General features: G+C 61.9%; 4 protein-coding genes across 5 annotated transcripts; 3 read left to right on the forward strand and 1 right to left on the reverse strand.

Annotated features, from left to right (window-relative positions):
- Window positions 1-544: 544 nt before the first annotated feature.
- Window positions 545-9,244, forward strand: TBX10 (T-box transcription factor 10). The gene is made up of 11 exons (XM_058527684.1): window positions 545-601; window positions 2,268-2,318; window positions 2,452-2,717; window positions 2,961-2,992; window positions 5,559-5,826; window positions 5,905-6,006; window positions 6,436-6,607; window positions 7,756-7,911; window positions 8,193-8,260; window positions 8,457-8,551; window positions 8,955-9,244. The coding sequence occupies exons 1-11, from the start codon at window positions 545-547 to the stop codon at window positions 9,242-9,244; spliced, it is 1,557 nt and encodes a 518-aa protein (XP_058383667.1).
- Window positions 9,245-10,650: 1,406 nt separating this feature from the next.
- Window positions 10,651-12,798, forward strand: NUDT8 (nudix hydrolase 8). Of its 2 annotated transcripts, XM_058526241.1 has the most exons (4): window positions 10,653-10,898; window positions 11,571-11,703; window positions 12,291-12,368; window positions 12,462-12,796. In XM_058526241.1, exons 1-4 carry the CDS (start codon window positions 10,705-10,707, stop codon window positions 12,687-12,689), a joined length of 633 nt encoding a protein of 210 aa, XP_058382224.1. In that variant the 5' UTR covers window positions 10,653-10,704; the 3' UTR covers window positions 12,690-12,796. The 2 variants fall into 2 exon arrangements, with proteins under 2 accessions (XP_058382225.1, XP_058382224.1); XM_058526242.1 differs by lacking the exon at window positions 12,291-12,368 and having other exon boundaries at window positions 10,651-10,898; window positions 12,462-12,798.
- A 1,791-nt stretch (window positions 12,799-14,589) lies between these two features.
- LOC131394748 (double C2-like domain-containing protein gamma) lies at window positions 14,590-18,607 on the forward strand. Its single transcript, XM_058526240.1, has 11 exons — window positions 14,590-14,762; window positions 14,867-15,254; window positions 15,417-15,496; window positions 15,573-15,644; window positions 15,860-15,969; window positions 16,048-16,183; window positions 16,314-16,367; window positions 17,642-17,799; window positions 17,885-17,966; window positions 18,117-18,213; window positions 18,293-18,607. Exons 2-11 carry the CDS (start codon window positions 15,005-15,007, stop codon window positions 18,421-18,423), a joined length of 1,170 nt encoding a protein of 389 aa, XP_058382223.1. The 5' UTR covers window positions 14,590-14,762; window positions 14,867-15,004; the 3' UTR covers window positions 18,424-18,607.
- Window positions 18,608-18,958: 351 nt separating this feature from the next.
- NDUFV1 (NADH:ubiquinone oxidoreductase core subunit V1) lies at window positions 18,959-24,450 on the reverse strand. Its single transcript, XM_058526238.1, has 10 exons — window positions 24,317-24,450; window positions 23,162-23,244; window positions 22,920-23,090; window positions 21,975-22,158; window positions 20,937-21,126; window positions 20,296-20,508; window positions 19,968-20,134; window positions 19,586-19,667; window positions 19,213-19,358; window positions 18,959-19,111 (listed from the first exon to the last, which is right to left on the reverse strand). Exons 1-10 carry the CDS (start codon window positions 24,386-24,388, stop codon window positions 19,025-19,027), a joined length of 1,395 nt encoding a protein of 464 aa, XP_058382221.1. The 5' UTR covers window positions 24,389-24,450; the 3' UTR covers window positions 18,959-19,024.
- Between the last annotated feature and the right edge of the window lie 327 nt (window positions 24,451-24,777).

Raw genomic sequence — 24,777 nt, forward strand, 5'->3', positions numbered from 1 at the left:
TGGACATGCTGTGTCCTGGGGCCAGTGGTGGCTGTCTCTGTGCCCATACTTGTCCATCAGTGCCCAGGGGGAAGATCCCATAGTGTGGGGGTAACTTGGAAAAAGACTGTCCTGGGGCCAGCAGAGGGACTTCCAGAGGAGACTGCAACCCAGAGGCAAACTCCGCTACACTCCCAGGGCCAGAGAGTCGGTCTGGGGGAGGAGAAGCTGTGCCCATGTGTGTGCACGTGTGTGGGCGTATCCATGTGTGTGCCTGCCCCAGATGCTGAGTGTGTGTGTGCTCGTGTATGTCTTTGCACACACGTGTTTCCGCTAGCCTCAGTATCTTGGGCGTTCTCCTGGGGAGCTCTGTATGTGGCCGGCGCACCGTCCGGGTGTGCATTTCCAGGTGTGTAATGAGCCTGGCGCCCGTGGGGACTCAGGGGAGGGGGTGCAGCTCGACAAGGCTCTCCCCACCCTGGAGAGCCCGTCCAAGTGCGGGGACACAGGAAGCAGGTGCCTTGGCTTGGGGCGGAGGGAAGTCCGCCTCCTCCACCATCCCAGGATGCTCCAGATCAGCGGCGGTGGGGAGCGGGCACAGGGTCTGCTGCTGGGGCCCCCGGTCCTGATCCAGGGGCTCTCTGCAGGGTGTTCACGACAGGGCTGAACCGGGCAGGGTAGGACGGGGCCTGGGCGCAGCCTCACGCTTCCCACACCCGCCTGACAGCGGGGCTGGTGGAGCCCCGAGCTCCATCCTCTCGGGCGTCACTCCCCGCCCCTCTGTACCCCGCCTGACCCATCCATCTCCCCGCGGCCACGGCTGCCGCGCTGCCTCCTGCTATTGAGCAGCGAGATGAGAAGGTGTGAAGGATGTGGGGGCACCAGGGACGGGCTGGCAGGCAAGATGGATGAGGGGGCAGGGGGCCAGTGGGTGCCTCCGGCAGGAAGGGCGGGCCAGCCGGGGAGGAGGCTGTGCAGGGAGGCGTGCCTGTGTGCATGGTGTGTAGGTGTGTGTGTGTGTAAGAGAGCGTGTGAATCCATGCACACAGGAGTTTGTGCTTGTGCACACGGGTGGTCATGGGTCCTTGGCCTCGGGTTCGTCTGTGTGCATGTGGGTTGGCGTGTCAGTGTGCTCACGCACGTGTGGGTGTTTCCCATTACACAGACCAAAGGCATGTGCAAGCATGTGTGCATACACACACATCAGGAGCCAGCAGAACCCCGGGCTGGCCCACTCCGGGAGTCTGAGGGGGAGCCACCAGGACTGGTGTGGATCCCCCACACGCCTCCATTGTCTCTCTCATTTCCCATCCACCCCCCTGTGGCCCCTGAGAGCGCTGGGAGCCTCTATCACAAGCCCCCTCCTCTTGCCTGGCAGCAAACCCCAGAGGCGGCGCGGGCTTCCTCCCACAGCTGGGCATGTGTCCGTGCCAGGGTCCTCCCAGCTCGCGGGCAGGGATCTGGGGTGCAGGGGACAGAGCAGCAGGCATCTCTGAGCTCAAGGGAGGAGAGGTGTGCCCCGGGCATGAAGCTCTGGGAGGGGCCTGGATGTCACACTCGGACAGAAGCAGCCCCTCCCACCCTCCGCCCCTCGTGCTCCGTCTTAGGTGTGCGTCTCTGCCAACCCCATGTCCCCAGTGCTCGACTCTGGAGGAGGTGTGTGTGGGGGGGTCCCGCCTACCTTGGGGACCCCAGTTGAGCATGCCCAGCCCAGGCTGTTGTGCTCTCTCCTGGTACTCTGGCCTGGGGGCTAGCCTGGGCTGCTCCCTCCCAGAATGGGCGAACCTGGGGTCTAGCCAGCTGATCCTCCTGGGCCACAGAGCAGGGAAGAAATGACCAAGCAGCACTCTCAACTGAGAGCCACCAGCTTCGGAGGACCCCAGCCCCGTCTGCCTTCCGGACCAGTGATACACATGTCCCCTGAATGCTCAGCCCCGGACAGTCGGGGACAGCCTGGAGAGAACAGACAGACCCACGGGCAGAGCAGACACATGCCCCAGAGGTCTCTGACGTGGGCCAGCATCCTACCCTGTGGGGACTATGTAGGCATCGTCACCGAGGATGGGGACAGCTTACTGCTCCCAGGCTGAGCCAGCCTGTCCCAGGCGGAAGAGATTATGCACTTAGTTCAGTTGGGGAAACTGAGGCACAGGGACTATCAGGGACCTGCACAGCTCATTGGGCCGAGCCATTGGGAGGACCCAGCTCCCTGTCACCCAGTCCGGGGGCTCGGCCTCTGCCAGCACTTGCTGCTGCCACCCCCCTCCCCCCCAGCGTTTCCTCTCCAGCTTCCCCGGCGATTCCACACCAGCAGCCCCAGGTCAGGGGTCTGCGTCCTGGTGAGAGGGCACCGCCTCTGCCATTCAGCCCTCCGTGCTCCTGCCAGTACTGTGGCCTCCCCAACCTCCCCAAGGCCCCATCAGCCCCCAGCCCCTCCAGTCTGCCAGGCCGGGGCCTCTGTGGACCACACAGCGCATCCTCAAAGCGGGCCTCCCCGCCCTGCGCCTGGGCCCATTGATCAGGAATGGCTGGGGGCTTCCTAGCTGGGGAAGGGAGGGCACCAGGAGCGGGGACCGGGAGCGGGAGAGGAGGCTTTGCGACGTCAGAGCCTTCCCACCTGCCCTCCTCCTGCATAGCACCGCCCTAGAGCTGGACAAGGCCAGCCAGCGGCCTCGCACCGTCCAGTCTGAGGGTGGCTTGGAGAAGGGGCCCTACACACCCCAGAGCCAGGACCCCAGGTACCCAGGCTCAGGTGGAGACCCAAGACCTGGGTGATCGAGGAGGGAAGGACAGTCCTGCCAAGAGACCAGGGATGGAGTGAGCACCTGAGAGCTGAGTGGTGCTGCCGAATGGACCGGGAGACCAGGAGAGGCTGACCACCCCTCCCAGCAGGCAGGGGCCCCTCTGGTGGCAGCCGCAGCCCGGCCCCAGCTGAGCAGGGCTTCTCCAGGAGCCGGACATCCTGGCTGTCCCCATGGCAGGTACAGTGCAGGCAGCCGAGGCGGCCCCATGGGTAGGCTCGGGCTCCAGGGGAGTGGGGCAGGGCAGGGACTGGGAACCAAGGAAACCCCACTGGACCGAGGCCCTGGGCAAGAGGGTGGGGCAGGGGCACCCCTGGCTAAGGCCTCAGATCCCGCCAGGGCAGGGCTGATGGGCTCGCAGCCACCCAAACACAAATGTGGGGGTGCTGACAGGCAGGGAGACAGAGCCGTTTCTGGGAGGTGAAAGCCTTGTCAGGCGTGGGTGACCGTGGACCTGGCCCCTCTGCTCCTTGGGCCTCGCCCCCTTGAGTGTCAAGGTGGGCGGCTGGATGAGAAGCCTCTGACATCCCCTCCGGACCTGACTCCACGCCTGTGGGAAATTGGCATCTCCTGACCCCCAGGGGTGCTGGCTTTCAGAGGAACCGGGCAGAGGAAGGGCCCCTCCCCAGAGTTCCTGAGAGCACCGAGGGCCAGCACATTGATGGGGCTGGGGGCGTGGCGGGGGACAGGGGCTGGGCTGGTAGAAGACTTGGGAGCCAGTGACCAGCCTGCAAAGCCCCCAGGCATAGCGAAGCCATGAGCCTCTCCCCCTGGGACCCATCGCCATGGACCCTGGGGGCTGGCACTGGTTGCCTGGATGACGTACTTGCACTGCAGGGCAGCTGAGCGACGGGCAGTTGCCCATCTGATCGCCTGGTCCAGGTGCTGGGGACATCAGCCCATCCACCCTTCATGCCCCTCTGGGGGATGCAGACCTGATGTGGCCCAACCCTCTCAGGGCAACCCACCCGCCCCCAGACTGCAGAACTGCCAGGGGCTTTAGTGAGGTGCCACTTCTCACACGTGGCTCTCAGGGCTGCAAAGGGTAGGGCCACGGGGCCTGGGCCCCACACTCTCACTAGCACCTGCTGTGTGCTGGCTCTGGCCAGGCACTGCCCACCTGTCAGCTCGTACACTATACCGCCCCAGGACTCTCCCGCCACCCGTCTGCCTGTCTGTCTGTCCATCCATCCAGCACCAAAATCCTACCTCTGCCCAGGGGATCCTGTGGTTTTCCCAGGCCCTCGGCCCCTTAGGGGGTTGCTAGAAACTAACAGTCTCCTTTTCAGGATTTATTTTCTAGTTTTAAATTTTTAATTGTGGTAAAATATACATAACATAAAAATTACCATTTTAACCACTTTTAAGTGTACAGCTCAGTGGCATTAAGTACATTCATATTCTTGTGCAGCCATCACTCCCATCCATCTCCAGAACTTTTTGCATTTTGCAAAATGGAAGCTCTGTCCCCATTAAACACGAGCTCCCCGCTCCCCTCCCCCAGCCCCTGGCACCCACCATTCTACCATTGTCTCTATGAAGTTGTCTTTTATGAGTGGAATCACACACACGTCCTTTTGTGACCGGCTTATTTCACTCATCATAGTGTCCTCCAGGTTCGTCCCTGTGGTAGCGTGTTTCAGCACTTCCTTCCTTTTTAAGGCTGAATAATATTCCCTTGTCTGGATAGACCACATTTAGCTTATCTGTTCGTGCACTGAGGGACACTTGGGTTGCCTCCACCTTTGCTGTTGTGAATACGCTGCTATGAACACTGATGTACACGTGTCTGTTCAGGTCCCTGCTCCGGATTCTTTGGGTATATACCTGGAAGGGGAATGCTGGACCACATGGGAATTCTATCTTTGATTTTTTTTGAGGAACTGTCATTCTGTTTCCCAGCGGCTGCACCATTTTACATTCCCACCAACGGTGCACAGGGTCCCAATTTCTCCACATCCTCGCCAACACTGGAATTTTCTGTTTTTGTTTTTGTTCTTGTTTTTTGTTTTTGGTAATAGCCATCCTCGTGAATGTAAAGTAGTATCTCATTGTAGTTAGGATTTTTTTTTTTAATGAGAAGGGTGGAGGGTTGCAATGCTTTTGGTCAAGGCTTGTGCCAGGATTGTAGACCAAAAGATAGGATCTTTAGAAAAAAGTGAGGAGGCCAGAGAAGAAAGATATTAGAACGGGCTTCCAGAGGCAAGATTTGGGCAGGTTTTCGAGGTCGGAGATGGATAAGAGTCATTCGTGATAACTCAGGGATCTCCTCTCAGCTCAGTTCTCCTTAAACGGGACCAGGCAGTGGGGTCTCCACAGAGCTGAGAAAGACCCCCACCCCCAACCCCCAACCCCCATGGTCTCATCCATAACAGGTGTGGTTTCTGAAGGGCCTCCTGTGTGCCAGGCCCTGTATGTGTCCTCACAAATCCTCACCTCGGTCCTGTGAGGCAGGTATTAAGAACCCCTTGTGATGGATGTGGAAACTGAGGCTCCGGAAAGTGAAACAATTTGCTCAAGGCCACATGGCCCCCTGATGGCTCAAAGATTCCCTGGGGAGCCAGACAGGCCCTGTCTCCAGCCTCCAGGAGCTTTCAGTGAGCATTTACCTCACACGGTGGTGCTGAGTCAGGGATACTGTGGGAAGAGGCCTGGCAGTCAAGGGGGGCTTCCTGGAGGAGGTGGCACCTAGGTGCAGCCTGAAGGATGAGGGCTGGCTGGGTGGAGTGGGGGTGGGTGAGGTGAGGAGGGGCCTACACTTCCATCCTCTCTCCCCAGCCTTCCTGTCTGCCGGCCTCAGGGTACTGGCACCCTCAGAGACCTACACCCAGCCCGTGAGCAGCTCCAGCTGGGAGCCTCGGCTGGACTCCCCATTCCCATCAGGCCCTTCCACAAGCTCCATAGGGGCCCAAGCCGTGGCTGAGCCCACCGGGCAGGGCCCCAAGAACCCACTTGTGTCCAGCGTGACGGTTCAGCTGGAGATGAAGGCTCTGTGGGAGGAATTCAACCAGCTGGGCACAGAGATGATTGTCACCAAGGCGGGCAGGTGTGAGCACAGGCGTGTGTGTGGCGGGGGCAGGGGGCTGGGGCCGCATTCGGGCTGCTGAGCACCTCCCTCCCGCAGGAGAATGTTCCCCACCTTCCAGGTGAAGATCCTGGGCATGGACACGCTGGCTGACTACGCCCTGCTCATGGACTTCGTGCCTCTGGACGACAAGAGATACAGGTCTGGGGGCTGGCCGGGGGGAGCAGCTCAGACCTCAGTGCTGAGACGGGGAGACAGACCCCTACCTGCACTCCGGGGTGAGGCAGGCCAGCGGGAGCAGTGTCGGGGAGGCCTATCCGGGGGCAACAGTGGGAAGCCTGGTGGCGCAGGGGTGGGGGCCCAGCTCAGGCAGCCGACAGCCTGAAGTGGGCAGCGGGCTAGCCTGGGCAGGCAGAGTGGGCTAGCCCAGGGCAGCAGCTGCAGCCACAGGGAACTCAGGGCCGGACAGCACTCTTGGAGCCTCTGGTTCCTCATGTGCGAGATGGGACAGTGCACGGGCAGTAATGAGCAGTGACAGCCCCTCCACCTGCCAGGCTTGGCTCTGGGGGGCAGCAGATGAGTGCTGTGGGGGCAGACGGGGCGCCCTCGCCACCTCGTCCTGCTCCCCAGGTACGCCTTCCACAGCTCGGCCTGGCTGGTGGCGGGCAAGGCGGACCCGGCCACGCCCGGCCGCGTGCACTTCCACCCCGACTCGCCGGCCAAGGGTGCGCAGTGGATGCGCCAGATCGTGTCCTTCGAGAAGCTCAAGCTGACCAACAACCTGCTGGACGACAACGGCCACGTGAGGCCTGGGCCACAGCGGGGAGGGGCTGGGCCCGGGCGGGGGACGCTGGGGCCTGATGATGACGAAGCCAGGAGCCAGGGCCGGCTGTCCTTTGGTGCCTGGTGGCCTCGGTGCCCAGCACCCCCGCCTGCTGCTGATGGCCAAGGCTGGGGGCCGAGTTCACCTGGCCGGGGGTTGGACAGCAGAGGGGACTGTCTAGGCAGGTGGCAAAGTGGGCTGAGGGCATGGGAATGTTCCAACAAACTGTCCTCCTCGTGGACAATGTTTATGAGACACCCACCACGGGCCAGGCCCGTTGTAGGTGCAGGAACACAGCATCGTTGACACTTTGTCAAACAGACAAAGATCCCTGCTCTTGTGGGGTAGGGGGCAGATGGTAGGAATCCAGAAGACACTGTATGCAGTGTCTCAGATGGTGACAAATACCAGGAGAAAAAGGAACCAGGGAGCGGGGCTGAGACAGAGGTGGCTCTTCTGCTCAGGGGGCTCAGGAAGCTGCTAAGGGGATGTTTGAAGACATCTGATGGAAATGGAGGAGGGAGCCTGTGCATATAGAAAGGGAGCTGTTGCAGGCAGAGGGAACAGCAACTGCAAAGGCCCTGGGGAACTGCAAGGAGGCTCCCGTGTGGCTGGAGCGAAGCAAGGAGGAGAAGCTGGAGGAGAGGAGATCCTAGAGGCTGCCCGGGCTGGTCTGCAGGGCCAGTTGGCTGCCGAGAGGATTCTGGCTTTTACTCTGTGCGGAGTCGGAGCCACAGGAGGGTTTTGAGCAGGGGGTGACATGCCTGGCTCACGGGGGCTGCTGTGTGGAGACTGGACAGAGGGGCCAGGTGAAGGCAGGGAGACCAGCCAAGAGGCAGCTGAGGGAATCCAGGAGAAAGACGATGGTGGCCAGGTGGGGTGGGAGAGGCAGTCAGATTCTGGATAGTTCTGAAGGACAAGCTGACAGCCGCGATGTGGATGTGAGAGAAGGCAGAGCGGTAAGGATGCTCAGACACAAAGGGGCCTTTGACGCAGAACCGTAGTCTCGCAAGTTCAGAGCCTGCACCGCCACCACAAGAAAGGGGGGCAGCGGCCGGAGAAGGGCTGCAGCCTCAGTGAGGGCTTGCTGCTGCCCGCCCCGTCCACCCCCTTCCGCACCCCTACAGATCATTCTCAACTCCATGCACCGCTACCAGCCCCGCTTCCATGTGGTTCTCATGGACCCACGCGAGGACAGCGCGCGCTACGCCCAGGAGAACTTCAAGTCCTTCATCTTCACGGAGACCCAGTTCATGGCCGTGACGGCCTATCAGAACCACCGGGTAGGTCGGCCCACAGCTCCCGTGGCAGCTGCCAGCCCACTTCACAGGGACGGAGACTGAGGCCCGAGGCGCTTAGCCCATCCATGCACACAGACCCCTGCCCTCCTCTCCTTCACTGGGACTCAGTGGGCACCTGCCAGTCATCCCCTTGCCTTCACGCCACTGGCTCTGTGGTTCCTGGGCTGAGGGGCCCGGGTCCCAGGGCCTCCTGACTGGGGGATCCAGGGGGGACAGGGTGGCTGAGCCAGGGCTGACCCATAACTGCACTTTCTCCTCTGCAGATCACCCAGCTGAAAATCGCCAGCAACCCTTTTGCCAAGGGCTTTAGGGAGAGTGACCCGGACTCCTGGTACTGTCCGGCCCCTGCCAGTTCTGCCCTAACCCAGCCCCTCACCCCAGCCCCAGGCATCTCCTAGGCCCTCAGCTCCTGACCCCTGTTTTAGGGTCATGCCCACTGACTTGTCCTGGGGGCCCACTGTCTGACTCTGACTGTGCCTGGGTTCTTCACCTTGACCCCTCCCCACTCCTGCTTGCCCCACCTTCAGGACTGTATCTCCACGGCCCCCGCTCAGCGTGCCAGCCCGGCGCTGCCGCAGGCTTGGCTCCTGCCTGCTGAAGGGCTCCACGGAGCAGGAAAAAGGTGAGGCCAGAGCCTGTACGGTGGGCGGGGAATGAGCGGACGGCCACAGGGCCTCCAGCAAGCGGCTTCAGCGTGCTCAGCAATCCCACTGGACACCTGTGTGGACAGAGAAGGCGGGGGGCGGGGGCAGGGATTTCTAAGACAGTATCGGGCCCAAGGCAGGGACAAGGTGCTGAGAGCAGGGGTAGGGGGTGTCAGGTGGGCTCCTCCTCCTGGAGGAGGTGGTTCCCAAGCTGGGCCTTGGAGGACTGGGAAGCGTTTGGACAGAGAGAGCAGGTGGGGAAGAGCAAGGGCAAAGGCTGAGAGGTGGGCAACTTGGGATGGGAGGAGCCAGGACCAGGACAGGGCAGGCTGAGGGTGTGAGGGAAGGTCTGGGGTCCACTCAGACCATTGCCTCCCTCAGATCTCAACAAAGCTCCAGCCTCCACCTCCAGGACCGCTGCCCGGCTCCACCATCAGCTGCTGGCGCCCCCTGAAGCTCTGCTGGCCCCAGCCACCTACCGGTCCCTCGCCTATCAGAGCCTGTACCCTGGAGCCTCAAGCCCCCTCAGGATCCCAAGGGCCAGACCCACACCGTACCCCCTTCCCAGTATCCAGGCTGACAGAGATCAGGGGGGCCTGCCCCTCCCAGCTGGGCTGGGGCTTCTGTCCCCCACCGCCATGTGCCTGGGGCCTGGCCAGGACCCTCAGTGATGGTGGGAGCCCTGTGGACACAGTGCTCTTTTTTTTTAAATTTTTTTTAATTGTGAAATTTTTGTTGTACATTATCATTTATCAGTCACCATATAAATGCATCCCTCCACCCCTTGTGCCCCCCCACACACACCTTGCCCCTGGTAACCACCAAACAGTTCTATCTGTCCGTATGTTGGTTTATCTTCCACATATGAGTGAAATCATGCAGTGTTTGTCTTTCTCTTTCTGGACAGAGTCCTCTTATCCTGGACCACACTTCCTCCAGCCCCATCTCTGCAGAGACCCCTCCCTTCCCAAGGAGAGCAGAGCAGGTTGGGGAGGCTACCTGCCCAGAGTCATAGCAAGGCTGGGCTTGGAACCAGGCCTCCTACCTCCCAACCTGCCCCCTCTGCCTTGGGGGTGACTCCTCCAAACCCTGCTTTCCTCTCCCTTCCCCCAACATTAAACCATTTGGCATGGGTGGTCAGAGCACTTCTGTCTTCGGGGGTCGCGGTGGAGGGCCTCAGGAAAGCAGGAGAGTGGCAGAGCTGTGAGGGAGGCTGGGATTCCTGCTCCCTGCCTTGTGTGCCCGGATGAGGACCAAAACTAGCTCAGAGAAGCACCGGGACCTGCTCAGTTACCCAGCAAAGCACGACGACACCTGCCATGCCGGGTTTAGGTGCGGTGCGCAAGGCTGGGGTCCTCTGGTCGTCGGAGGGGTGCAGAAGCACGTCGGGCAGTGACCACCCGGGCCACAGCGGGGGCGAGGGAGAGATGTGAGAATCCGATCAAGAGAAAGTGACACTTAAACCAACACCTAAGGAGTAGAAATTGCAGGAGACGGGGAGGAGGAGGGACGAGCTCCCGGCGGTTGGAAAGCAGGGCAAAAGTCTGGGGCTGGAGTCAGGGCCCAGGGAGCGGGAGGCGGCGGCGCGCGCCACCCCGCGGAACCAGGGGAAAGGCCCGGAGGGAGGCCGGGTACTCCTCCCGCGGCCCCTGACGCCCTCTGCCCTCTGGAGGGGCGCCCGACGGACCCCTAAACGCCAACTCCGCGCATCCTGGAGCACTTCCTGTGACAACAGGCAGACACCCCCACTCCCAAAGCCCGCAGTCAGGAAGGCCGGGGACGGTCGCCGGGCCGCGCGGGACCCAACCTGCTTCGGGACACACTCTCCGGACCATCCACCCAGCTCCGCCCCCGGCCCGGGCCCGCCCCTCTGCGGGAAGCCCAGGCCGCCGGGCCACGCCCCAGCCTCGCCGTGCTGGCCCCGCCCCCGCCGCCGAGGCCCCGCCCCCTGTAAGGCCCCGCCCCCGCCGCCGGCGGAGCTCGGCGACCACGGGGCGGGGCGGGGCGTTCCGGCCAGCTCCTCCCGCGGCCCCCGCCGGGGTTCCCGAGGGACCCAGGAGTGCGCGCGCCGCCGCGCCCCTTCCCTCGCCCGGCTCCGCGCCCTGGGTGTCCCGGCCGCGTCCGGCCGGACATGCTGCCCGACTGCCTGTCGGCGGAGGGCGAGCAGCGCTGCCGGCGGCTGCTGGCGGGGGCCACGGCCCGGCTCCGCGCGCGGCCCGCCGCGGCCGCGGTGCTCGTGCCGCTGTGCTTGGTGCGCGGGGTCCCGGCGCTGCTCTACACGCTGCGGTCCAGCCGCCTGGCCGGGAGGCACAAGGGTGATGTCAGGTACACCGGCTGGGAGCTCCTCTCCCTTCTAGGAGGCTCCCGGAGACCCCGGGGACCGAGGGCAAGGCGCTTAGCCTCCCCGAGCCTCGGTTTCCGCCTCTGTAGAATGGGTCTGGGGAGAACCCGTTCGCCCGCGGGCTGCGGCGGGGAGTCGGCTACCCGCGCGCCTCCGCCTAGAGCCTGGAGCCGCGGGTGCTCTGGTCCGGGAGCCGCCCTGGGTCCCTCGTAGCGCGTCCCGCACCAAACTCGGGCTGGGACATCTCTCTGAGCTGTGGCCACCCCTCTAAAAAGACAGGATCCCGCCCCCTGCTGGCAATTATGGGGAGATTCGGGTCCCCGAGCCGCGGAAGCGAGCTGGGCGGGGCACCGTAGGGTCAATGTCAGCACCACTGGGGCCACCATAGGCAGAATATTGGTGTCTGAGCCCCAGGCCCTTCTTGCCTCTGCTGCTAGACCCCCATCTCCTACCCCGGTGCCCAGGGCCTCTCTCCATTACCCCCACTGCTCAGGGAAGTAAACTGAGCCTCTGAGGTCGTGAGGCCTACCCCCCGGCCTCACAGCAAACTAGCGGCAGAGGCAGCCGATGCTTAGGGGGGTCACTGGCCCTCTGCCCCAGCCAACACCCTCACCCCCTCCATGGCGGCAAGGGCCAGACTCCCTGTGCCTGTTCAGTTTCCCAGGCGGCAAGTGTGACCCCACTGACCGGGACGTGGTGCACACGGCCCTGAGGGAGACCCACGAGGAACTGGGCCTGGCTGTGCCTGAGGAGCATGTATGGGGCATCCTGCAGCCCACGCATGACCAGGTGAGCCCGCCAGGCCCTGAGGCCACCGCCAGCCCTTACCCCATTCACAACTCTGCTTGCCCTGGGCCAGGAGCCGGGACTTCAGGGAGAGAGTGGTCATGGACTCCCACAGGTGTAGAGTGCAGAGGAGCACCAGACACCTGCCTGGCAGTCGTGTTCCATTCCCTCACGACCTGCCGGGGAGGGGCCCGGGGTATATTATCCCCTTTCGGGGGGATACTGTGGCTCAGGTCCCAGGGGGAGGTGGCCCCAGGGTGAGCCAGCTCTGTTCAGCTTGGTGGACGAAGGTTGGGGAAGGCTTCACAGGCTGGGCAGGGATTGAAGGACAAGTGAGAGATTTTACAGTAGAAGTAAGGAAGGTTGTTCTAAGTGGAGGGAACAGCTGCCAAGGCCCAGAGGCCCGAACGGGTCTAGTGCATCTGGGGGACCTGAGTCAGCGTGGCTGGAGTGAGCCCCAGGGCAGGGGCCAGGGGGACTGCTGAAGGCCCCTGGATGGCAAGGTGAGGTCTTCCTCTCAGGCTCCCCTCCCCGGCCCTAAAACCCCGCTGAGGCCAGGCCTGCCCTGACTGCCTGCCCTCCCACCCCAGCAAAAGGCCTCAGTGGTGCCGGTGCTTGCCAGCGTGGGCCCACTGGATCCCCAGAGCCTCAGGCCCAACCCCGAGGAGGTGAGCAGGGGAGGCTGGGGCCAGGTTGTCCCAATGCGGGGAGGCTGCAGCGGCCAGTCCTCCATCCACCGTCTCGCCGCCTGCTGCCCACAGGTGGACGAGGTGTTCGCACTGCCCCTGGCCCATCTGCTGCAGGCGAAGAATCAGGGCTACACCCACTTCTGCCAGGGCGGCCGCTTCAGCTACACACTGCCCGTCTTCCTGCACGGGCCCCACCGGGTCTGGGGGATCACGGCTGTCATCACCGAGTTCACCCTGCAGCTGCTGGCACCTGGTGCCTACCAGCCCCGCCTGGCCATCCCTCAGCTGTCCAGGGGCTGAGGCCTGGCCCTCAGCAGCCCCTACCTTCGCGCTGCCAGGCCAGCTCCACTTCAGGACTGAATAAAGAGCCTTTACACCACTCTGGCAACTGTGTCTACTGCACTGGGGCCCTGACTTTGGCAGACCCCACCGGACAGCTGGCCTCCTGGTGGGGTGCCTCTGTCCAGTCATACTGTCACCCACAGCTGTGGACACTCACTGTGATACTTACCGTGTGCCAGGCACTTTGCGTCATTTCTCTCATATCAGCCTCACCACGGCCCCATGGTGAGGCCAACGCCGTCCCTGGCTGGTGTGATGGACCCAGGGACGACAGACACCTTGCCCAAGGTCACCCCAAGCAGGGGTTTGGACCACGCCCTCTCTGACTCCAGAGCTGTCAGCTGCTGGGCTCTATGAGTCTCAGCTCACCCCTCCTGCCCCTCACCCCTCCTGCCCCCCTCCGTGCCTCCGACCCCGTGTCAGGCTCCAGGGATCCGGAGAGGAGCCCTGCGTGTTACTGCAGACCTCCGACACGCCGAGCCGTGCTGGGGCCACATCTGCAGACCAGCTGGATGCTGCCCTGCCCTCTGCAGGGATGCTCCTTCAGGGGAGACCTTAGACCAGATCACACAGATAATCGTGTGATTGCACATTCATTAATCACAGATAATAGTGGGATTATACATCAATCTGTAGACCAGGGTTCTGAGGGAGACTTGAAGGAGTGGGCAGTCCGACCTTGACATGGTGATCTGGGAAGACTTCTTGGGCAGTATTAGCCAAGACAAGTGATAGAAAACTCCACCCATTAGCTGACTTTGCCAAAAGAGGAATGGTGATTACAAACTCCAGAGACAACTATCGTCAGGCATGGCTGGATCCAGGGGCTGAGCAGTGCTCTTTCTCTTTCTGTGCTTCCCACCGTGTTGGCTTCACTCTCAGGAGCATTCTCTGCCCCACAGGGATGAAGGGTGAGGAGAGGGCAAACGCTCCAGGATGGCATGGCACTGGCGTCCCATCAACAGAAAACAGCTGCCCTTTCTCAGCCAGTCTCACCCAGAATTGCACTTTACTGCCTGCCGTGGGTCACATGCCCTTCCCTGGGCTTGCCACGTGGCCTGCCGGATGTGGAATTCGTGGATTGGCAAGGTCTGGGGCACAGGCCTGGGGAGGAGGGTAAATCTCCTGGACTGAGAGTAGGGAAGGGGTGGCCCAAAGGACCACTGGGAAGAGAGGGAAGGGAAGGCTGACCAGGTGAAAACCAGCCAAGTTTCCCCGCAGGGAGGGATTTGTAAACCAAAGGTGGCAGGAGTGGGCCAGGTCAAAGGGCAGAGGAGGTAGTGGGGCAGAAGGAGCAGCACATGCACGGACATGGGGGGTGCACAGGAACCAAGAGTGATGTGGAGGTGGGGGAGGGACCCCACCACTCGGGGCCGCTGCCGTGAGGTAGCCAGAGGACACGCCTCAGCAATGGGTTAGGATTTTATTCCAAGCCGGGAGAGGGAGAGAGATGGTGAAGGAGTCATGTTTTAAAAAGCTTGAGCTGGCTACTGCAAGGGGACCTGGTTGCAGATGCCCTCCTCCTGGGTGCCCCTCCTCCCCTGGCGCCCCTCCCCCTCTCCACACAAGCCCTCCCTTCTCACCTTCCCATGCACCCCCTCCACCCCTCCCCCTCCCCACACGCCTCCCCACATGCTCCCTCCCCTGCACCCGTCCCTTCTCACCTACACTTTCCTCCCCACACACCCCTCCCATTGCCCCTCACACCCCTTGTGGCACCTCTGGCCCTCCAGCCTCCTCACCTGGGAGCAGGGCCACATGACAGTGGTAAAAATAACTCTCTGACAGTGTGTGAATGGGGAGGGGAGGGGGGCGAGGGAGGAGGAGGGAGGCTGGCCCCCCCCAGCTGGGGAACAGAGCCTCGGGGTAGAGGGCAGGCAGGTGCTGGTCTCCTGAGCTCTGGAGTTGGGTTCTGAGCACCCCCAGTCCCGCTCCCCCCACTCACTCACAGCCTTGCTCACACGGCTGCCTCTGTTAGGCGCACAGCTGGGGCCAGCATCGAACCAGACCAGCTGGAGGAGCTCTCGGAGGGTAAGTAGCCCAGCCGGCCTGACTGCCAGCGCACCGGCTCCCCATCCGGGCCGGAGTCCCTACTTCTCCCCCCAACTCGCCTTGACCCTGCGCTCCGTCCTCAGGTCCCGGCTGCCAACCTGGACCCCCCCGTCGGCTCCCTCAGTGATGCCTCTTGGCCCTGTCTCGTTGGCCTGGTGCGTTCCCCTCATCTCCAGTCTGCAGGGACTTCTCTGAGTCCCCGCCCCCCTGTCCTTGCCCCCATGACAGGCATGGCGGCGGCGAGCCGGGGGCGGCCACAGCGGGTGAGCATGCAGGAGCACATGGCCATCGACGTGAGCCCGGGCCCCATCCGGCCCATCCACCTCATTTCCGACTACTTCCCGCACTTCTACCCCTTTGCGGAGCCCGCCCAGCGCGCCCCAGGCCCACGCGCTGCAGTGACTCCCGCCATCAGCTCTGCACCCCAGCCGCAATCCGACCCAGAACCAGAGGGAGACTCAGATGACAGCAGTGAGTTGGGGTGGGGGACAAGGGGGACACCCCGTGCCCAGCCCAGCCAGGATGGCATCTGGGGCACCCCAGGCATTGACTGGGGAGGGGGAGGGCAAGAGGCATTGTGTTGTGGGGGGGCGGTGAGGTAGGAGCTGACCCTGCCTGCACCCCCGCCCTTAGCTGCCCTGGGCACCCTCGAGTTCACGCTTCTTTTTGACGCGGACAACAGTGCGCTGCACTGCACCGCTCATCGTGCCAAGGTGAGGATGGGGGCGGGGGTCCCTGGCCCGTGGGCCTGGGGCGCAGGCCTGCCCCACATCCACTGTCTGTTCCTAGGGCCTCAAGCCACCTGCCTCAGGCTCCGTGGACACCTATGTCAAAGCCAACCTCTTGCCTGGGGCCAGCAAGGTGAGGCGAGCCCCAGGCCCTGCTACTGCCCCTTGGCCGCACACCCAGCCTGGAGCACCCACCCGGCCCTGCCCTACTCCTCCCCTTCAAGGCCTGGACATCAGGCATGGAGCTCCCCATTGCCCGGATGGGCAACTGGGGGCCCTGTCAGGGAGGCGGGCCAGTGTGGGTCCCTGGGCCCGAGGAGGCTCTGACCCACCCTGCCGGGCCCCCAGGCCAGCCAGTTGCGGACACGCACAGTTCGGGGCACAAGGGGGCCCGTCTGGGAGGAGACACTCACCTATCACGGCTTCACCCGCCAGGACGCTGGGCGCAAGACCCTGCGGTAAGGACCGGGCCTGGGCCTCGAGGGGGCGGGGCGGAGGGGGCTTGCCTGGCCAGGTCTGACCTGGGCGGCCTCCAGGCTGTGCGTGTGTGAGGACCCGCGGCTGCGGCGACGGCGGCGGGCGCCTCCCCTGGGGGAGCTCCGAGTGCCCCTGAGGAAGCTGGTGCCCAACCGAGCCCGCAGCTTCGACGTGTGCCTGGAGAAGCGGAGGCTGGTGAGTGGAGCTGGCGTCCAAGGTGGGGCTTTAGGGGCCAGGAACCTTGTGATGGGGGAGCTGGAGATGGGAGGAGCAGGGAGGGGGCACTGGGCAGTATCCAGCCAAGGTGACCAGGCTCTCTGTTCAGACCAAGAGACCTAAGAGCCTGGACACAGCCCGTGGCATGTCCCTGTATGAGGAGGTGGGTAGGACGGTGGGACCCAGCAGGGAGCGGGGTGGGCAGGCCTGGGGTGGTCCAGGCTGAAGTGGGTCACGCAGGGACCAAGATGGGCTGGGCAGTGGTCCAGGCCCAGGGAGCCTTGGAGAAACTGAGGCCCTCTCTCTCATGGGCCCTGTGGGTACTCGTTGCCCCAGGGAACAGCCAGTTCCCAGTGGCAGGGCAGAGAGGGTGACTCCCCTGCCAGGGCAGCCCCGCGATGCTGTGGGGCGCAGAGACTCAGGCCACCTTGAGGCAGAGGCTGGAACTGGTGGGATTTGTCTCTGTTCCAAGCTGGGAGGTCAAGGTCCAGGAAAGAATGGATAGGGGTGGGGCTCCCTGGCTGCTAGGTCAGCCGCTGGGGCAGGTAGCCCTAGACAGGCCCTTGTCAAGAGGCAGTGAAGGTGACTACAGGGGGCCCCATGGGAGACCAAAGACCTGGCCAGAACCCCTGGGGCCCAGCAGGGGCGTGGCATCCGCAAGGCTGAGGTGGCAAGGTCCCATGGAAGGGCCAGGTGCTGCTGCCCTGCCCCCTGGTGGAGCCACAAGTTGCTGCAGCTGCTGATTAGCCAAGGCCAGGCGAGTCCCACCAATGCGGGACTCCCACTTCCTGCCCCAGACCCCACACACAGCAGCGCCAGAGCACACGGTGGGTGCTCACGGAGCACTCCCTTACTGAGAACTGACTGTGAGCCAGGTGGTCAGGCTTTCTGCCAACCAAATGGAATCCTACGATAAGTGTGAGAGTGGGACATTCTTCCCAGACGCCCTCTGAGTCCCTCTGGAAGCACCAGGGGCCGAGTGTGGCAGAGGACATTCAGGATCTGGTCTCCTGGGTGATGGGGGTGAAGAGGGTGGGTTTTGTAGCTGAAGAGCCCCGTTATGTCCCTGGGTGGAGAACTGCTTCCGTGACACGGGGCTTGCCCTGCAGGAGGATAGTGATGGGCACATGGTGGGAGGCCACTTGGGAAGCTCCTGGCATGTCTGTGGTACTCAGAGACATCACTTCCCTTCCCCTCCATGAGAGATGCACTGAACTGACCAGTCACATGGCCTGACCAGGCCCCAGAGGGTACAGCTGTCCTGTAAGTTCCCTTCCAGGGCACTAGGCCAGTGACTGTTTTTGGAAATTGAATCATGCAATTAAATGGTTGGCCCTGATTTCTTTGCAGCCAGTCTGAATTCTCACATCCAGGCCGACATGGGTAGGTGGGTGGGCTTTGGGCTGTGCTGGGGCTGACCCCCACCCACCCTTGCAGGAAGAGGTGGAGGCTGAGGCGGCCGGGGAGGAACGCGGGCGCATCCTGCTCTCACTGTGCTACAGCTCTCAGCGGGGCGGCCTGCTGGTGGGCGTGCTGCGCTGCGCCCACCTTGCCCCCATGGATGCCAACGGCTACTCGGACCCCTTCGTCCGCCTGTGAGTGTGAATGGGTGGACAGGTGGGCAGCAGGGGCTGACCTCTCCGGGGCCACATCTAATCCTCCCCTCCCCTCCCCAATCAGTTTCCTGCATCCAAACGTGGGGAAGAAATCTAAATACAAGACCAGTGTTCGGAAGAAGACCCTGAACCCCGAGTTCAACGAGGTAGGACAGGGCTGGGTGGAGGCCGTCCTGGCTCAGTCAGAAAGTGCAGGTTCCAGCTAACCTGAGCCACTCACCTGCCTGAGCTTGTTTCTGAAGCTGCGAAGGACCCGAGGCCACCTCCTTCCTGCCTTTCTGCCCCCTTCCCTGCAGGAATTCTTCTATGCAGGCCCCAGAGAGGAGCTGGCCCAGAAGACGCTGCTCGTGACTGTATGGGACTACGACCTGGCCACGGCTGACGACTTCATTGGTGAGTGGGAATGCAGGGAATCTGGGGTGTGGGGCCCAATGGGCTCCTACACGGCTCCTGACCCCATCCCCCAACCCAGGCGGGGTGCAGCTGAGTGGCCGGGCCAGTGGGGAGTGCCAGCAGCACTGGCGCGAGTGCCTGAGCCACAGTGACCGCCGGCTGGAGCTGTGGCACCCGCTGGACGGTGCACCCCTCCAGCTCAGCGACTAGCAGCGGCGCCTGGCCCTGCTCACTGCTGCTCCCCTAAACTGACCCACGGACGTCTCCAGAGCTGGGAGGACCTGGGGCTGCCTCACCCACTGCGCCCAGTCCCTAGTCCATTGTTTCCTCCCTTCCCCCCTTTCACATTCACCCCACTGCCAAATCATGAAGCAAGAATAAACCTCTCCTCCAAACCAGACTGCCCAGCCTGTTCTTTCCCTTCCCATCACCTCACAGGGCAGACTGGCCCCGTTCTCCTTGCTCCCCTCTCCAGGATCCCAGGTCTGGACCCCAGGCCACAGCTTTCCCCTCACCACACACGGGAAAGCCTGCCTGCCCGCCCCTGCTTCCTGCACTGAGGAATGGGTGCCCAGGATGCCCTAGGACAGACTGACCCACAGGAGGCCAAGGTGTGGATTCACGACATGACCTTGAGCTGGCCTGTCCCTCCCAAGCCCCCAGGTCTGTCAGGGAAACAGGCCTCCAGGAGTAGTGGGCCACGGTGGCAGGGTGAGGACAAGGCCACAGAGAAGCTACAACAGAGGAGTGGGCAGCACTTGTTTTATTGGCCAGCCATTGGACAGACGGACACCAGCCCAGGGCGACAGGCTCAGGAGGCAGCTTGCCTGGCCTGGTGCTGCTGGGCAAACTGCTGCATCCGCTCCTCGAGCTCTGGCCGGAAGTGGCGGATCAGGCCCTGGGGGTGGGCGGCAGCATGTGATGCGGGGTCTGAAAATCCCCCAACGCCCTAGGCTCCCAGCACCCGAGCCAAGGGGCACGCAGCGGGGCAGCAAGTACCTGCACGGGCCAGGCGGCCCCGTCGCCCAGCGCACAAATGGTGTGGCCCTCTATCTGCTTGCTGATCTCCCACAGGGAGTCGATCTCGGCCGGCCGGGCGTCCCCCCGCACGAAGCGGGCCATCACTTTGTTCATCCAGTCCACACCTGCAGGCACGGCAGCGAGAGGGCCTGATGGTCTCCCCGAGGTGGGGCGTGGGGGTGGCGCTCGAGGGGTGCAGGCCACATGAGGGGTGGGCTAAGAGAAGCCACAGCAGGCTGGGAAGCAGCAGCTGTTTACTCAGGGTCCAGGGCCCACTCCACCTTTGTCCTGTGCTGGACCAAGGCCCTGGCTAAGTCACAGAGAAAGGCACCACCCAGCCCGGGGTGCTCACCCTCGCGGCATGGGGTGCACTGGCCACAGCTCTCATGCTTGTAGAACTCAATGAGGCGGGCGATGGCTTTCACAACGTCTGTCTGGGGCGACAAGGGACAGTGAGCAGGCACCCAAGGGCTGAACCTGAGCCCCCCAGCAGCACCCCCTCTCCTGATTCCAATGGCATTCTGGGCACCTCCTCCACCCTCCCTGCACTGCCCAGACTCCATGGGCATTCCCCCCAGAGCAGCGTTGCTCCCTTCCTCTCCCACCTCACTGTATCTCAGGCTGCAGGAACTGGGACCTGAGAGCTGGCAGGAGTTCTCAGAGAAGCCCAGGAGGGGTGCTAAGCAGGCTGGCATAAGGCAGGGACTGGGTGGGGGGTGAGTTCCAGCCCTTACCGAGCGGTCCATGACGATCACCGCGGCCGTGCCCAGGCCCGTCTGTGCCTGCACCAGTGCGTCGAAGTCCATTAGCACCGTCTCACACACAGACTTGGGGATCAGTGGGGTGGACGAGCCGCCAGGGATCACAGCAAGGAGGTTGTCCCAGCCACCCGTGACACCCCCTGGGGCCCCAGTCAGTCCCCAAAAGGATGGATGATCAGGGCTAGGGCTGACACACCCTTGTCAGCCCCCACCCCAGCCCCAGTTCCTGAGGCCCTCCCACTCCTGGCTCTCTTCACAGACACCCTGGCCCGTCCCCCACCTGGCTGGCCCCAGGCCTCACCGGCATGCTTTTCAATCAGTTCCTTCAGCGGCACAGACATCTCCTCCTCCACGGTGCAAGGGTGGTTAACGTGGCCAGAGATGTTGAACAGTTTGGTGCCCGAGTTGCGCTCGCGGCCGAAGCTGGCAAACCATGCACCCCCGCGGCGGCAGATGGTGGGAGACACGGCCACTGTCTCCACATTGGCCACAGTTGTGGGGCAGCCGAACACTCCTGCGGGGGAAATGGGACAAGAGACTGGCGGCTGCCAACAGGTGGGGACGGGTTGGGGCTGGTTTCCTGGCCGTGGGGTCTGTCCCAGGTTCTTGCTCCCATGGCAGAGAGCCCCACTTTCACCCCTTTATCATTCTCATCCCCCACTGGAGCCCAAAGTCCAGCAGGAGCTGCATCACCTGTTCACCACTCTGCCCCTGGCTCCCGGAGGGCTGGAGGGAACCTGGGTGTCTGCCGTGAGGGCAGAGGCAGCATGAGAGACTGCAGGTGGCACTGGTAGAGTCTCTATGTTACCTCCCTACTCTCTGTGCCTGGCCCCCAGTCCAGCAGGAACTCAGAAATTCCCTAAGAACTACCAGTGGGAACCTGAACCCTGATCCCGGGCTCCACAGGACAGAGACAAGGCCCAGGATCGGGCCAGGTCTTACCCACGTCTGCAGGGAAGGGCGGCTTCAGGCGGGGCTTGCCCTGCTTGCCCTCAAGGGACTCGATGAGCGCTGTCTCCTCCCCGCAGATGTAGGCCCCAGCCCCGCGCACCACGAACACATCAAAATCGTAGCCGGAGCCACAGGCGTTCTTGCCAATCAGACCAGCCTCGTAGGCCTCTCGGATGGCCACCTGTGGAGAGGGGTGTGAGGGCACCGGCCCTGAGAGCCTGGGGACACCGTGTTTTAGAGGGCGGGGTACCGGCCCAGTGAGCCCATCACCAAAGTCCAGGGCGAAAGCTCCCTTTGGACATGACCAGAGTGTCCCAGGACACTCTGGGAGAGGGGTGAGGATTTTTACAGTGTGCGTGCTACTTGTGTAATAACATTTAACAAAATCCTCCAACTACAAGTAAAAGAAAGACTTTAAGAATATAATGAAAATTTTAACAAGTAGTTTCTCCAGGTGGTGGATCTGTGGGAGATTTTTCTTTTTGTATGCGTGTGGTTTCCTAACTTCATAACGCGTTAAGTACTGCTTCTGTAGTAGAAGAAAAGACTCTTGAGGTTTATTTTAAACTATGTAATAATAATAACCCTTATACATCATGCTCCTACATGCCAAGCACTGTTCCAGGTGCTATTCCCATACCCCTCATCGCTGCCGGATAGGAGCCTAATGGAAAGGTGTGAGACTCTGGCCCTGGACCAATCGATACAGACGTCACCAAGCTGCGAATTCCTGAAATGACCTCTTGACTCTTTTGCAGGAAAAATGCCTGAATGTGAATCCCCCAGCCCAATCCCACCCAGGAGTCCTGGAAGGCCTCCCCAGTTGAGGCTCTAGAGGACACAGGAGGAGCCCAGAGAAGGAGACTTGGGGGATCATGTGCCGTTCATGATACATGCAGGGGTGGTCACCCCTCACCCAGTCTGACCTCAGACAGATCAGGTGCTAAATCTCAGAACCACTATCCAGGTGAGCAGGCTTGTGAGTCACACTGAGCGCCTCCTCCCCTGCTGATGGACCCCCCCGCCCACCTGCAGATTGGAGGCCTCGTTGTAGAATTCCCCGCGGACATAGATGTAGGCTGCACGGGCGCCCATGGCCCGGCCCCCAACCAGGCAGCCTTCCACCAGTTTGTGGGGATCGTGGCGCATGATCTCCCGGTCCTTGCAGGTGCCCGGCTCCCCCTCATCCGCGTTCACCACCAGATACTTGGGCCTGTGGGGCCAGCAGGTCGGTCAGGCTATGGGCCATCAGGGCTGGGCCATCAACCACATGCCACCCCACTCCACCCAGGGAAGCCTCAAAGATGTCTCCTCTGACAGCCAATCCCTCTCTGCCCTCCCAACATGTTCCCAGGGGCTCTGCTTGCTCACCACCAATGACAGGGAGCTCACTGACTATTCCATCTGTGGGTGGCTATGAGCACAGGAAAGGTCTTTGTTCTGCTAAATCTAGCTGTCTCTCCTTGTGCTTTCCCAAGAGCCCAAATTCTGCTCTTGGTCACAAAGAGCCTTCCTGAACCTCCACGACATCTCTGGGGCCAAAAAGAAGTAAAGTAGCTAATGTTTATCGTTTGCTTTCTATGTGCCAACCAATGTGCAGGCCAAAAGCTGTACAAACATTATCTCATTAATCCTTGCACAATTATTATATCAATTTACAAAATAAATTTAAAAAAACCCAAAACAACTGAGGTTCAAAAAGGTTAGGAGACTGCCCAAAGGTATGATGTGTGGAAGGCAGAGCTAGGAATTGATCAATTAAGTCTGCCTGACAAAATCTTGTGTTGATTCTGCTACCCCTCAAGTCTCTCCTAAGGAAGACCAGAGAGAATTCAGTCCCATCTAATTAAGCTCTGGTAACACTTTCCCATTTCATTCACTCTTAGTTTCCAAGGAAACAGAGGAAAGGCCCGGGCAGCCCCAGCCACCCCCAAGGTCTCTCCTGCAACCCCATCGCTGCCTCCCTACACACACCTGCCATCTGAGGGCTTATTCATGAAGCTCCACTTGAGGCCAGTGGGGAAGCCAGCGCCTCCACGGCCCCGCAGGCCCGACGTCTTGACCTCACCCAGGATCCAGTCAGGCCCCTTCAGCAGGATCTCTTTTGTCTTGTACCAGTCGCCCCGGCTCTGGGCACCTTTCAGCCTGGACAGAGTGGGGAAGGCAGTGAAGGGGAGGATCTGCCCCAGGACCCACCAGGCTAAGGGCAGTCTCACCTCCAGTCATGGCGGCCATACAGGTTGGTGAAGATCCGGTCTTCATCCTTCAGTGAGCCAAATGAGGTTTTCTTGGGCGCTGTCTGGGGACACAGAGGGTCAGGAGGCCCAACAAAGCCGTGGGACCGCGAGGGCCCAGGCCAGAAGCTAAGGACTCTTGGGTCCCCCTGATTAAAAGGGGCTAGGCTGGGGAGTCAGTAGGGGCCTAAACCTCAGAACCCTCTGTAGCATCACAGCTACCACCGCCACTAAGTAAGCACTTCCTGGTTAGCAGGCTAAGCATTTTACATCCAAACCCCATTTCATCCTCATAACTCTGAGACAGGAATGATTTCCTCCATTTCACAAAGGAGGAAACTGAGGCTCAGAGCAAAATGAACTTATGGAAGGGCGCACAGCCAAAAGCAGCAGATGGAATTTGAGCTCAAGTCTGTCCGGGCAAAAGCCCACACCTGAACCACAGGACCACACTACCTCCCTGAGCCCAGTGTGATGTCGTGTCCATTTAGTTATCTGGCTGTCCTGCTGGACCAAAACTTCGTTAGGCCAGAGCCTTATGTTACTCACTCTGCCGGAGGCAAAATGCATTTACTGATGGAAAAGAAATGCCTCCTGGGGCTGGGACACAAAGGTGATGGAGGGAGGCCCACTTGGGATAAAACTGACGAAGAGAGGTGGGGGATGGAATTTCACATGACCCAGTGGCGAGTGCCCCAGCTGAGGGCTAAGGGGACCTGGTTCCAGACTCCCACCCACTTAAAAGCCACCGCAGGGAGCAAAGCGCTGGACGAGGGGAAGTCAGGCGACGCACATCCCTCTCCAAAGCTGTTTCCTGCATCTGTAAAATGGGGCAACGACTCCCTCACGCCCTACAAGGTTGTGGCAACGGAGGAATGAGACAAAGACACTTTGCCACCTGCAAAACTTCCCGCTCTGCCGCGGGGCTGTTAAATAAGAGAAGCTAAGGAGCCGGAGGGCTGGGGGGAAGTCGTTCCTCTTCTACTCCCAGGCCGAAGCGGGGACCTTCCCGCCGGGCTGGGGAGATGAGGCGGCCTCTCCAGAAGGCACTACAGACCCAAGGGACCGCGCGCACAGAGCCGCGGCAGCGAAACCCGGCCCGCGAACACCCCTGGCCTGAGCCAGGCCGGGCCTCACCGTGTCGCCGCTGAAACGCACAGACACCCGCGCGGGGAGCGACGCGCCGAGCAGCCGCCGTGCCGCCAGCATCGCGGGGGCCAGCACGGTCACCTCCCGCTGTCACCTTCACAGCTCTGAGGCTGAGGACCCGGCGCAACCCAAACGCTAGGCGGCGCACAGGAAGAACGTCACGAACCCTAGCCCCAGTGGCGCGCCCAAGCTTCCCTGCGCCTCTGCCGCCCCGCCCTCGGCCCCGCCTCCTCCCTGGAGGGCGAAGAGGCCGGAAGTAGACTCTCTGTAGCTGAGGCTGCTGGGAGATGTAGTCCCGCCGGCCTCCGGCCCGCCTTCCTCCCTCTGCGGGGCTGGCACTTACTTCCCTGCTCGCCTGCTCGGCTTCTTCGCGTTAGCCTCCGGACCCCTACCCTTTCAAACCCCAAGGAAACAAACCTCGCTTGTCCCTTCTGCAGGGTTCTAGTGTT

Source organism: Diceros bicornis, chromosome 31 (assembly GCF_020826845.1).
Source record: "Diceros bicornis minor isolate mBicDic1 chromosome 31, mDicBic1.mat.cur, whole genome shotgun sequence".
Lineage (NCBI taxonomy): Eukaryota > Metazoa > Chordata > Mammalia > Perissodactyla > Rhinocerotidae > Diceros > Diceros bicornis.